This window comes from Staurois parvus, unplaced genomic scaffold (genome assembly GCF_062004578.1).
Source record: "Staurois parvus isolate SC_StPar_1 unplaced genomic scaffold, SC_StPar_1.0 ptg000619l, whole genome shotgun sequence".
Classification (NCBI taxonomy): Eukaryota; Metazoa; Chordata; class Amphibia; order Anura; family Ranidae; genus Staurois; species Staurois parvus.
In genome coordinates, this window is record NW_028318415.1 from 731,600 (window position 1) to 744,815 (window position 13,216).

A 13,216-nucleotide genomic window follows, 5' to 3' on the forward strand; every position below is an offset into this window, starting at 1 on the left:
ACCTCCACACTGCTATTATTTTGAACATGCCCCTTTCAATTAGTGATTTAATTACACAGAATCAGCAGCATGCATGTCATGACTGTTGGGTCTCTTGGATTTCTATTACTCTACTACACCTGCTAGTAAATTATTTGCCATGCAGAAATATCATTTCTACCAAAAACAGTGATTGATCCGGTTAGTGATGTCTGACTGCTATTATTTTGAACACAACTGTGTGTATATATATATATATATATATATATATATTAAAGTCTGGGAGATGAGACAAGACGTGAGAAGGGAGAGATCTGGAGAGAGGAGTGCATTGACTGCGGGGGGACTGGAGCAGGCCGTGGAAAGAGAAAGAGGAGGCAAGGAGGGAGAGTCTGATCGCTGACCTTGCCGCATCGTGCAGAAAGCTAGTCTGCAAGCAGGTGACCGGACGGAACACTACAGGCGGGACCATAGAGTGTGTACAGACCTTATCGAAGAAGAGAGAAAGACTGCCAGAATTCACCAGACGCCATCCCTCAGATGAGATAGTCCCAAGCATTATCAAGGACAGGGAACATTTACACATGCTCCACCTTTACTATTTTCCTGCACACAGTTGCAGACATTGCACTTAGCCTTTAGCAGTTACTGTCTGACGATACTTAGCACAGCCATATCATCAGAACAGATAGCAGGACATTTGGTCCACAGGCTAAACCACCACTGTGTCACCATCAATTCACTCTGCTAAGGAGGCCTTTTCCCTACTGTGCCAAAAGTCTTGTAGCCCAAAGAAGAGTTGCCCTGCTCCAACAATCGCTTTTACCAGATTGGCCACTTGTTGCTTTAGATTCGCTAGTGACTAGTGCCTTAAAGGAACATTACATCTGTAAAATTGCTGCTTGCAGGGGGAGTGTTATTTTTCCCTCTCGATTGCACTGTTCCTTAGAGAGTTACAGTCTACACTTCTCTTGACTGTGCACCAACTGGGCCCCATCACATGCTCAGAAGACTCTTCATTGCCTTTAAAGAACATTGGTTGTTTTGGGGTAAAGAGCTCTTTTCCTTACTTCAGACTATCTCCTTGCCATCAGTTCCTGAGGGCCCAAAGTGAACTAGTCTACCTGTTTGATAGTCCTAGCTGCTCACTGGGGACTGCAAGACCATCTCAGGTAGAAGGTATGCGGTTAGTTTCTGAAAAGCAGGTCTGCTAATACTAAATGAGATTCTGCGATAAGAGAAGTGTTGTCTTTTCCTCAAATGCTTTCCAACCGCGCTATAGCTGAAAGACGGCTACAGTGTGATTGTCCAGTTCTGAGAGGGCGTCCATGGACGTCCTTCCAGAACGCGTCCCCTGCCTGCCCCCAGTCCAATGGACACAGCTGATCACATGATAAGGTAAAAGGCCAATCACAGTGGCCTTTTACCACGTGATTAGCTGTGTCCAATGACACAGCAGATCACAATGTAAATACAGTTGCCGGCCATCGGCTGCACTTTCCTCACGCTGTCACAATATGAGGAAAGTACTGCTGATAACCAGCAAATGTGACAGGGGAGATCTGCACTAATAATCAGGGCACCGATTATCGGTGCCCTGATTATCAGTGCCACCCATCAGTGCCTCCAGTCGGTGCCACCCATCAGGGCCCATCATTGCTGCATATCAGTGCCTCGTCATCGGTGCCCACCAGTGCCGCCTCATTAGTGCTACCTATCAGCGCCACCTCATCAGTGCTGCCTATCAGTGCCCATCAGTGCTGCCTATGCAAAATTTTATAATAGAAACAAAGAAAACTTTTTTTCCACATTTTTTTGCCCTTTTGTCATTTACAGTGCAAAAAATAAAAACCCCAGTGGAGATTAAATACCACCAAAAGAATGCTCTATTTGTGTGAAAAAAAATGACAACAATTTCATATGGGTACAATGTTGCATGACCGCGCAATTGTCATTCAAATTGCAACAGCACTAAAAGCTGAAAATTGGCCTGGGCAGGAAGGTGGTGAAAGTGCCCGGTAGGCAAGTGGTTAAGTTCGAATGAACACAAGTAACATATGATTTTACACATTCCAATTCTGTTTATGCTGTGTAACCAAGCCATATTGAAGTTTGCTATAAACCTCTTACTAGTTTACTTCAATCCGTATGTTGCTGACAGGAGAGACACTTGTGTTGTTTACACACAGGTCTCTCCGCAGTCAGTTTTTATGCGGCGATCGCTGGGTGTGCCGTGGGGAATCTCTGGCTGGGACCCTGTGATTGACATCTGTATCCGCCAATGGAGTCGCAGGTAGATCGGTGCGCCCCCTACCCGGAAATACAAATCACACACATATATATGTGTGTATGTATGTGATTTTGCACAGCCCTGTCACCCTGTAACAGAACTTCTAATATAGGGCAGTGGGCAAGTGGTTAATTTGCAACTTCTGCGTATACACAACCTCAGGCAGCCATCGGAGACAATTTGGAGCAGGTCTGCAGGAGAATTACCACTGGAAATGAAGATTTTCGTTAAAATGAAACAGATTTTCATTCAAACCCTAAACACAAGAAGTGGTCAGTGTAAGGTATAATAATGTTGCTGTGCTATTTTAGAGCAACAGAAAAAGGAACTTATGGATAAAACTGCTAAATGATATTAAATCTATCTCATACCCCTCTCACTGCTGTTTTTTTTTTATTTTTTCAGTATTGCCTTGATATGTGACAGCATACATGTTCCCCACCTTCTATGTACCTGTTTAAGAAGATGGAGCTCTGGAAGTAGAGTGGGTGCCATAAGTTCTTCTGTAGTCTCTTTGTACCACTGGGTTCCCTGCGATGAAAACATAAAGAAGATGTCAGCCATAATCATGGGTAAATTGTACATGATGCACCTTTGCAAGATATTATCAGACGTTTTCAGCCTATTTAAGCTTATGTACGACATTCAAAAATAACAAGGACCAGTGAGCCACATATGCACCATGTTGTTGATAAATGATGGAGTTAAAAAAAAAAAGTATCTGTGCTATAGCTTACTTTATATGTAACCTCCAGCAATACATAGCAAGGTGTGTTGGTGTCTACATCCACAGGGACCAGGAGCCTCGGCTCAGCAGCCAGCACATAGAGGTGCCGTAAAGCTTGCAGATGATACCTGTTTACATACAAGCATTAAATATATCTTGGTCATTATTCCATACAGTAACCATTTCAAAGGAAAAACCAATGTTTACCAATGTATGTAGTGCATGTTATACATGTTATGTAATGTAAAGGCAAGATTACCATACCTTTACCAACCAGACCAACACAAATAATGTATTAATTAAACAAGAGATCCTAAAAACACAAGAGATCCTAAAAACACAAGAGATGGGCTGTTATGAGCTTTAGGACCATGCCTGAAAAAGACTTTGCCATTGCAACTAATTTATTTAGTTGAAGAGTTGAAAAGTGTAAATATTAAACACTCAAACAGAGTGATATGTACTTATTTACATGGAGTGGCTTTTTAATTTAGACATTGGAAACAAGGTTGTTTTAGTGATGATACCCTTTGAACTCCCTTATTAAATTCTGTAGATGCTATGAACACTCGAAAAAAAATGTCCACTGAAGAGAATTCTGTCTAATTTTGGACATGCTTCTATGGGTTCTGATATTCCTGTGACTACAAAATAAATGAACGGCCCTGATCACAGGAAATTGTGCAGAGGACAATAAATGTGGTTTCTGACATTGTTAAGGTGATAACCAATAAATGTCTTCATGCGGCCTCTTGGTTAGGAGATTTTCCTCCTTTTGTTTTTAAATTAAAATAATAGATTGTGTTTGCACATCTCCTATTTGCTGCATAATAAAAAAGCTTTTGATACTTCAGTATACAGAATGTGTTCAATAGAACCACTCCACAACACTACAACATAAGCAGACAAATCCATAACATACTGCAAGTGGATTCATTCACATCATATAACATCAATGTGTTTATGAAGAGAGTCTCAACTTGTTCCATCGCATACATATATATTGCCTTGAAAAAATATTCTTACCCCTTGAAATTTTCCACATTTTGTCATGTTACAACTAAAAACGTAAATGTATTTTATTGGGATTTTATGTGATAGACCAACACAAAGTGGCACATAATTGTAAAGGGGAAGGAAAATGATAAATGGTTTTCAAAATTTTTTCACAAATAAATAACTGAAAAGTGTAGCATGCATTTGTATTCAGCCCCCTTTACTCTGATACCCCTAACTAAAATCTAGTGGAACCAATTGCCTTCAGAAGTCACACAATTAGTAAAGAGTCCACCTGTGTGCAATTTAATCTCCATATAAATACAGCTGTTCTGTGAAGCCCTCAGAGGTTTGTTAGAGAACATTAGTGAACAAAACACTTCATGAAGGCCAAGGAACATACCAGACAAGTCAGGGATAAAGTTGTAGAGAAGTTTAAAGCAGAGTTAAGTTATACAAAATATCCCAAGCTTTGAACATCTCACAGAGCACTGAGAGGCCGGGCAAGGAGAGCATTAATTAGAGATGAAGCCAAGAGGCCCATGGTAACTCTGGAGGAGCTGCAGAGATCCACAGCTCAGGTAGGAGAATCTGTCCACAGGACAACTATTAGTCGTGCAGTCTACAAATTTGGCATTTATGGAAGAGTGGCAAGAAGAAAGCTATTGTTGAAAGAAAGACATTAGAAACCCCATTTGAAGTTTGCGAGAAGCCATTTGGGGGACACAGCAAACATGTGGAAGAAGGTGCTCTGGTCAGATGAGACCAAATTGAACTTTTTGGTCTAAAAGAAAAATGCTATGTGTGGCGGAAAACTAACACTGCACATCACCCTGAACACACTATCCCCACCATGAAACATGGTGGTGGCAGCATCATGTTGTGGGAATGCTTTTCTTCAGCAGGGACAGGAAAGCTGGTCAGAGTTGATGGGAAGATGGATGGAGACAAATACAGGGCAATATTAGAAAAAAACCTGTTAAGAGTCTGCAAAAGACTTGAGACTGGGGCGGAGGTTCACCTTCCAGCAGGACAACAACCCTAAACATACAGCCAGAGCTACAATGGAATAACTTAGATCAAAGCATATTCTTGTGTTAGAATGGCCCAGTCAAAGTCCAGACCTAAATGCCATTGAGAATCTGTAGCAAGACTTGAAAATTGGTGTTCACAGACGCTCTCCATCCAGTCTGACAGAGCTTGAGCTATTTTGCAAAGAAGAATGGGCAAAAATTTCACTCTCTAGATGTGCAAAGCTGGTAGAGACATCCCAAAAAGTCTTGCAGCTGTAATTGCAGCGAAAGGTGGTTCTACAAACTATTGACTCAGGGGGCTGAATACAAACGAACTCCACACTTTTCAGATATTTATTTGTAGAAAAGTTTGAAAACCATTTATCATTTTCCTTCCACTTCACAATTATGTGCCACTTTGTGTTGGTCTATCACATAAAATTCCAATAGAATACATTTATGTTGTGGTGGTAACATGATAAAATGTGGTTAAGAAATCAAAGTTACGATATAAAGAAATATTTCAGAAAGACTTGTTACCCATTTACCTGTTATCTGTGCTGTGAACAGGAAAGTGAGGATATAAAGCACACAGCAGAGCTGCTATTGAAGAATTCGAAGTGCTTAATGAATACCTGAAAAAAAAGTTATAAAAAGTAATGACAATAAATATTATACAATAAAGTTACAATCATTGAGCAGGATGAACCTTTCCTGAATAGCTAACATATTATTTACGATACGCCTCTAGAATGGCAGAAAACAAAGCTTATGTGGATGGATTCCTAGATGCATGTAAGGGTGCTTTAACATACATGGTTTGCTATTGCTATAAAATAACTTCCCTTCACAGGCAACTACCATTGTTAAACATTGATTTTATACATATAGCTATCCCCTATCTTCACAAGAATATTCTTTTTATTAATATTAAACATCAGCTTGCAGTGTAATGTGCCCAACAACAGCATGCGGATGGGAACTAGTTATATGGCACATCAAAAGGATTGGATACCTCCAGCAGCATCACAGCAGAGGTTTAGGGTGCAGGCTGTCACAAGGGTAAAGATTTTACACTCTTCTACTACAGGCTGGGCTTAGTTGAATTTGCATCACGTACTAAAAAAAAAAGTAGCTTTAAAGTGTATTTCCATGACTGCAGTCAAAATGGGTTTACACCTGCTATTTATATATATATATATATATATATATATATATATATATATATATATATATATATTTATTATTATTTTTTTTTTAATTAATTCTTTAGGTTTATCAAAAATACAGCATAAAGCCAGGATAGCTCAAAGAATCAACAATAAGCCAATGTCATAAAAAAAGTACAGACTGAAAAAATAAACAGTGTAACAAAAACACTGGATGCAGTCTTGGTAAGTCCTTCGAAACATAAATAGCCAGCAAGATGGGGGAGGCCTCCTGGGTGGTTGCGGTATGTATCCAGAGGATGTGTCACAAGGAAGTCTCAACATGTACAGGGCAGACCTATCACGCCAGAGGACTTAAATGATCATATCATAAAAAGTAGACTGTTGTAAAGGAGGGAGGAAAGGAGAATGGGAGGGTTGGAGGGGAACTGTGAAATTTTGAGGCTCAGGGCGCAGCGACCCGCCGGGTTTCCCTCTGGCACACCAGCCGACTATCAAGCAAAAGCAGCAGTGAGCCTTTGTGACATGGCCTTATTGTCAATCCAAAGGTATTCCAGTGCTGAGTGTGAAATTAACAAGTGAGGTCAGCAGAGTACGCCACAGAGAAAATGTAGTCAAACCAATAGAACCAGATTATGCAAAACTGTTCTTCTTTATGATTGGACAAAGCTATGATATCTTCCATTGTACAAATTTCCTGTATTTTACGTAGCCAGAACTCCATCGGGGCAGGCTTGGCTGTTGTCAAAAGAGTGGAATACATACCTTGGAGAAATAGCCTCAGATCTTGTCGAAGTCTAGTGAAAAACAATTGGAAGTTAGCAGAAGAAATCCCCCTGAGGGAGGGTGCGAGATTAATCCCCAAGTAGCAAATTTTGGTAGGGGCTTATATGAAAGAGAAATGTGGTTGACATCTGTTCAGTGTTGACTGAGGTAGTGTAATATTAAGGGCTTCTAAATTGCAGAAAATGATGATGTTTGAGAGGAGACTGTATTGCTGAAATTCCTCCACAAGGTTCGAGAAGGAAGTCAATGGTTCAGTAAGAAATAACAAGAGATCGTCAGCGCAGCCTAGTATAGGAATAGTATAGCATTTGTATACACTTTATATTTCTTTATTACAAAATGAGGAGCACTCACTCTCTCTCAGATATATATATATGTATATACACACACACATATACATTTTATGAATACTTTATAATTCATCTAATTTGCACATATTTACACAGAGACTCTTCTTAGTGGGAGTTTACCAGACAGGGTCTGTCTGATTGCACACAATTGCCTCAGCAGTCTGACTGATAGCTGGAGACCATGTAATCTAGGTTGATCGAGCAGAAGCATAAGTTTCTTCTTTGAGGACACTGAAAAGAGGCACTTTGTTATACTCAAAAAAAAAAAAAAAAAATCAACAATAAGCCTTCAATATGTCAATCAAAAGGTATTTGTGGTAGAGCAAAAATGTTATAGTAGATGGCAGCTCACCTTCCACCACCAAGGAACAGCAGGCCGAGGGCCATGTGGTGAGCCAGGTGGAAGCCATAGTTCATTTCTCCCCCGATTTTCTTGTGCATGAATCGGCACAGCTGGAGAACTTTGAGATTTCCAGAACCAGCCATAACCATAGCAAGGGACAACAGCACCACACTCAGACATGTCTCCAGGTTATAATGACCTGTCTAGGAGAAAGCATGACATGCAGGAGCATTACATGCATATATTCTACGCCAAATAGTTCAATAGCTATATAAACAACAAAAATTTTGCAGGAAGTCTGAACAGCAGCTGCAAATATCCACATATAAGCAATGCAGTATATGTCGCGATACACCGTCTCTATATCAAAATGAAAAAAAAATAAAGAGACCAGAAACTGTATCAGCCACTGGCTCCTAAAAGACTTACCAATCAGTTTAAAGAAAACTATTACTGTGTCACAATACAAGAAAATAAAAAATATACCCTTACTATAGTGCCAACACAATAATTTTTACTTTAAGTCACAAACTCTAAACAAGCATGCTGGTGACAAGGATTACAAAATAGGTTTCTTTACTTATTCAGTTAAGTGCTCAAGCTTCACTATGACAGCAAGGTAACAAACATTCTCAAAAGGAAAGTCAGAAGTGGCAGGCTACACAGTTCTATATATACAAAAAATACATGCCTATATATTGCTTAACATTCTGAGGAATAAAAAGTGACTTACTGTACTTGCTGCTTGACCAGATAAGCATTCAAAGTCTTTTGCAAATTTACACTGCAATAAGAGATAACTGAATAGGTAAGCTCATAAAGTGAAGAATTAACTGTATTGTGATTATTGTGTAAGGAGCTCTTACCAGGCAGTTGAAAGCATCCAGGTTTGTAGATCCTGCAAATCTAAACCCCAAGGCCAAACAAGCTCCAGCTATAATGTATACATGGGCCTGACTAGGAAATGAAGAAAGAACACACACATCAAAAACCTGGAACAGCAGGGGGTGGAGAAGAAAGTAAGGGTAATTTTTTTTTCTTTTAAACAAAATAGGGAAAGGTTACAACTGTCAGATTTTTAAAAGCGGTCTTGGTGGTCCCTGCTTCACCTCATCTGGTAAACCGGGTGTCACCGGGACATTAAGGTGAAATCTATGTAATGGAGACCTATACAGAGATAACAACTAAACAGGGGTTCTAAACCCACCCCATTCTTTAAAAAAAAAAAAAAAATCAAGCTTTAGCTGAACAAACTTTGGCTCCAGCAAAAATTCAGATGGAAATTGCCATGCGCTTACAAAAATGCTGGGTTTAAAACAATTAAAATAAAAAAATAAAATAAAAAATATACACACACACACACATATATACATACACATATGCTGTGTGCATAATTATTAGGCAAGTATTTTGACCAAATCATCATTTTTAAGCATATTGTCCAACTCCAAGCTGCTTATTGGATTTAAGCATATCAGCTGATGTGTATTTGTGTAATGAGAGAGGGTGTGGCCTATGGACTAAGGAGATCCACATCCTATATCTAGATGTGCATAATTATTAGGCAGGTTTTTTTTATCCGGCAAAAGAGGCCAAAAAAAGAGATTTAACGGACTCTGAAAAGTCAGAAATTGAAAAAATTCTTTCAGAGGGATGCAGCACTCTTGAAATTGCTATGGGGCATGATAACAGAGTCATCAAATGTTTTTCTGCAAATAGTCAACAGGGTCGGAAGAAACGTGTTGAGGAAAAAAAAAAATCACAAATTAACCGCAAAAGATTTGAGAAGAATCAAACGTGAAGCTGCCAGGAACCCATTATCCTCCAGTGCTGTCATATTCCAGAACTGCAACCTACCTGGAATGTCCAGAAATACAAGGTGTTTAGTGCTCGGACAATGCCAAGGTAAGGTTGGCTGAAACCCAACTACAATTGAACAAAACAGATAAGTTGAAATGTCAAGATTGGGCCAAAAAAAATCTGAAGACAGATTTTTCAAAGGTTTTACGGACTGATGAGATGAGCGTGACTCTTGGCAGACCAAATGGATGGGCTCATGGCTGGATCAGTAATGGGCACAGAGCTCCACTTCGACTCAGATGGCAGAAAGTTAAAGGTGGGGTACTGGTATGGGCTGGTATTATTAAAGATGAGCTAATTGGACCTTTTTAGGGTGAAGATGGACTCAAAATCAACTCTCAAATTAATGCCAGTTTTTAGAAGACTTTCTTCAAGCGGTGGTACAGGAAAAAGTCTGCATCTTTCAAGAAGACCATGATATTTATGCAGGACAATGCTCCATCGCATGCATCAAAGTACTCCACTGTGTGGCTAGCCAGTAAAGGCCTTAAAGTTGAAAGATTGACATGGCCCCCTTCCTCACCTTACCTAAACCCTATTGAGAACTTGTGGGACCTTCTTAAACGGGAGATTTACAGTGACAGAAAACAGTACATCTCTCTGAACAGTGACTCACTTGAAACAGATGAAAATAAACAAGTGAGATAGGAAAATGTTTGTTTTTCATTTAGTTGCATAATAATTATGTACACTAAAAGTTGTCCAATAATTGTGCACACATAGATATCCTAAGAAAGCCAAAACGTCACTTTTAATGTATATGTATATGTATATATATATATATATATATATATATATATATATATATATATATATATATATATATATATATATACACACACACATACATGTATTTACACACACATATACATATGTATATACACACACACACACTAAAGGATTTTACATACGATATGAAGATCACGTGACCGATTCTTCACCAATATCGCATGAGATAATAAGAGAGTCAATTCATCAAAGTAAAATATCCAATGTGAGCTGAATACTGCACATTTGTTATAAATGTAAGGGAAATATCGCAAAAAAATGAGAACTCGTTAAAGTCAATTAACTAAAGAACACACATATTTGTTATTTATCACATGCCAGTAGGCAGTCGGTATTTTAGCAATGTACAAAAGAACAATGAGGGGAACGCTGCACTGGCCATTAAATTAAAAATACACAATGTACCAGTGTAGAAATGTTCTGCCCTGAGCTCAGGAATGAAAATAAAATTGTAATATTTCACCAGAGGGAGATCATTCTGTGAATGAAAGCACACTAGAATGTTTTCACAACATTTCTGTGTGCATTTACAGTTTTTCTTCCTCTGGTGCAGGGTTAGCATGTAAAAAAATTGGGGAAAAAAAGGCATAAATAACACTAAATTTAAGTGTTAAATATCACGAAACATAAATATTTAAAGTAATCGGTAAATAAGTTTTTCGCAAACTGACTACTGTTGAGATATATACCGCATGAGTTATTTTAACTCAAAAATTCACGCGGCATTTATCTCTTCGTGAATTGACCCCAAAACCTGTTGCCTCTTGTAGACAGAGAATGGAAGGGGAAAAATTGGGTAGTTGGGTCTGAGTGGGAGGTATTTACAATTTTGGGTGCCTAGATAAAGGCCATGGATGGACAGTTCCTGCTCCTCATTTTATGTTCTCTATTATAACTTCCTCTAATGACTAATGATACATACGCCAGAGTTTCCATGTTTAAATCTTCTGAAGCAGGTTGCTCTCCAGTATGAAGTGAAGCACTGTTTCCTGTAATTATCTGAAAACAAGATAATTAAGTGTAATTGAATCTGGATAGAAAACTTTTAAAATTTATAACAACTTTTTAAATGAATGTGAACATGACAAGGTTAAAGCACTGAAATATATATTTGGTGATGCAAGATGAATTACACAGCAGGAACCCATCTGTCATTTTTTACCAGCAGCCATGGAACTTGAACCACATTTGGTAGCACAAGATATTTTCAAGATACATTAGTCACCACCATTAATTAAGGGTGACTGTTAAGTTGGCCATACTCAACTTGAATCTCATCCAATTCCTGCTGAAATTATCCTGTTGGCACCACCTGGCTCAACAAATGTCAACTGAAAAATCAAGGTGGCTAGGTGCAAAACTGCCAGCCAAACAGTAAAAGCATCCCATCAAATGCAGTCTAGGCTTGGGTATTCAAGCAGCCAGTTTGATGCAATAGCCAGCAGGGAAAATTCCTCCATCCATGCTGTTTATCGTGAATAGAGGAAACCATTAGATACCTCTCATATAGCCTGCAAGTCAACGTGAATGCGAACACGTGTAATGTATCCTAAATACCCGTGTATAACATTCCTTTAGACACTCACTTACTAGAAGAAAATTCTAATTACTTAGTAGAGGAGGAAGGTAATAATAGTAAATAGTAATAATCCATAACCTGCCATGCACAGGCTATCTGCTTACCTCTTGGCAGTGGAGATAACCAATTATAAAAAGAAATGTTTTTCATGGTGATCTGGGTGGGTTTAGCCATGTGTGCATTTATGTGGAGGCAGGGCAGCGCTTGGAAGTAACTATTATCAACATTTTCTTATTTTACTTTCCCTAAAACTTTATCTCAGAAAATCCCCTAAGTGATATACTATACAGCCCCAATTCCAAAAATGTTAGGACGCTGTGGAAAATCTACATAAAAACAGAATGAAATGATTTGCTAATCTCATAAATCCATATTTTATTGAAAATAGAAAACATATCCAATGTTTAAACTGAGAAAATGTACGATTTTAAGAAAAAAAAATAAGGTAATTTTGAAATTGATGGCAGCAACTTGTCTCAAAAAACAGTGGGACAGAGCAACAAAAAGCTGCCAAAAAAAACCCCACTTCCAAAAAAGTACATGTTAGCATCCCTTCTCTTATTTTAACAACACCCTATAAACATCTGGGAACTGAGGAGACCAGTTGATGAGGTTTTGGGAGAGGAATGTTGTTGCACTCTTGTCTGACCATATGCTGCTCTAAAACCTGGATATATTTTTCAGCACTGATGATGCCTTTCAGATGTGCAAGCTGCCTATTCCACATGCATTAATGCACCACCATAGCATTAGAAATGCAGGCTTTTGAAATGAGTACTGATAACAAGCGGAAGGTTCCTCTCCTCTTTAGTCTGAAGAACGTGGCGCCAATGGATGCCAAAAGAATGTCAAATTTTGATTCGTCTGACCAGAGAACAGTTTTCCACTTTGCAACAGACCATTTTACCACTTTGGCAGAAAAACAGTGGCATTTCTGGGTCATGTTCAGATGTGTTCTTTCCATAACAGAGTTTTAACTTGTATCTTTGGATGGCATAGCAAATTGTGTTCACAAATTTTGGAAGTATTTCTGAGCCTATGCAGTGATGTCCATCACAGAATCATGCCTGTTTTTAATTCAGTGCCGTCTGAGGGCCCGAAGATCAAGGGCATCCAATATTGCATTTTGGCCTTGTCCCTTGTGCCCTGATATTTCTCCAGATTCTCAGAATCTTGATATTATGTACTGTAGATAACAATATATTTAAAGTCTTTGCAATTTTATGCTGAAGAACATTATTCCCAACAATAATTATACGCAGCTTTTCACAGATTGGTAAACCACTGCTCATCCTTACTTCAGAGACACTCCGACTTTCTAAGATGCTCTTTTTA

General features: G+C 38.8%; 1 protein-coding gene across 4 annotated transcripts in view; it reads right to left on the reverse strand.

Annotated features, from left to right (window-relative positions):
- ANAPC1 (anaphase promoting complex subunit 1) overlaps positions 1-13,216 on the reverse strand; it is a 129,395-nt gene that overhangs the window by 21,263 nt on the left and 94,916 nt on the right. For all 4 annotated transcript variants that reach the window (XR_016315402.1, XM_089693256.1, XM_089693257.1 and 1 more), the window contains 7 exons: positions 11,225-11,301; positions 8,520-8,610; positions 8,387-8,437; positions 7,663-7,856; positions 5,554-5,640; positions 3,007-3,124; positions 2,723-2,800 (listed from right to left, as the gene is read on the reverse strand). Coding sequence is in view for 3 of the 4 variants with exons in the window: in XM_089693256.1 (XP_089549382.1) it covers positions 2,723-2,800; positions 3,007-3,124; positions 5,554-5,640; positions 7,663-7,856; positions 8,387-8,437; positions 8,520-8,610; positions 11,225-11,301 (696 nt within the window). In the remaining variant the exon portion in view is untranslated. The remainder of the gene's footprint in view (positions 1-2,722; positions 2,801-3,006; positions 3,125-5,553; positions 5,641-7,662; positions 7,857-8,386; positions 8,438-8,519; positions 8,611-11,224; positions 11,302-13,216) is intronic.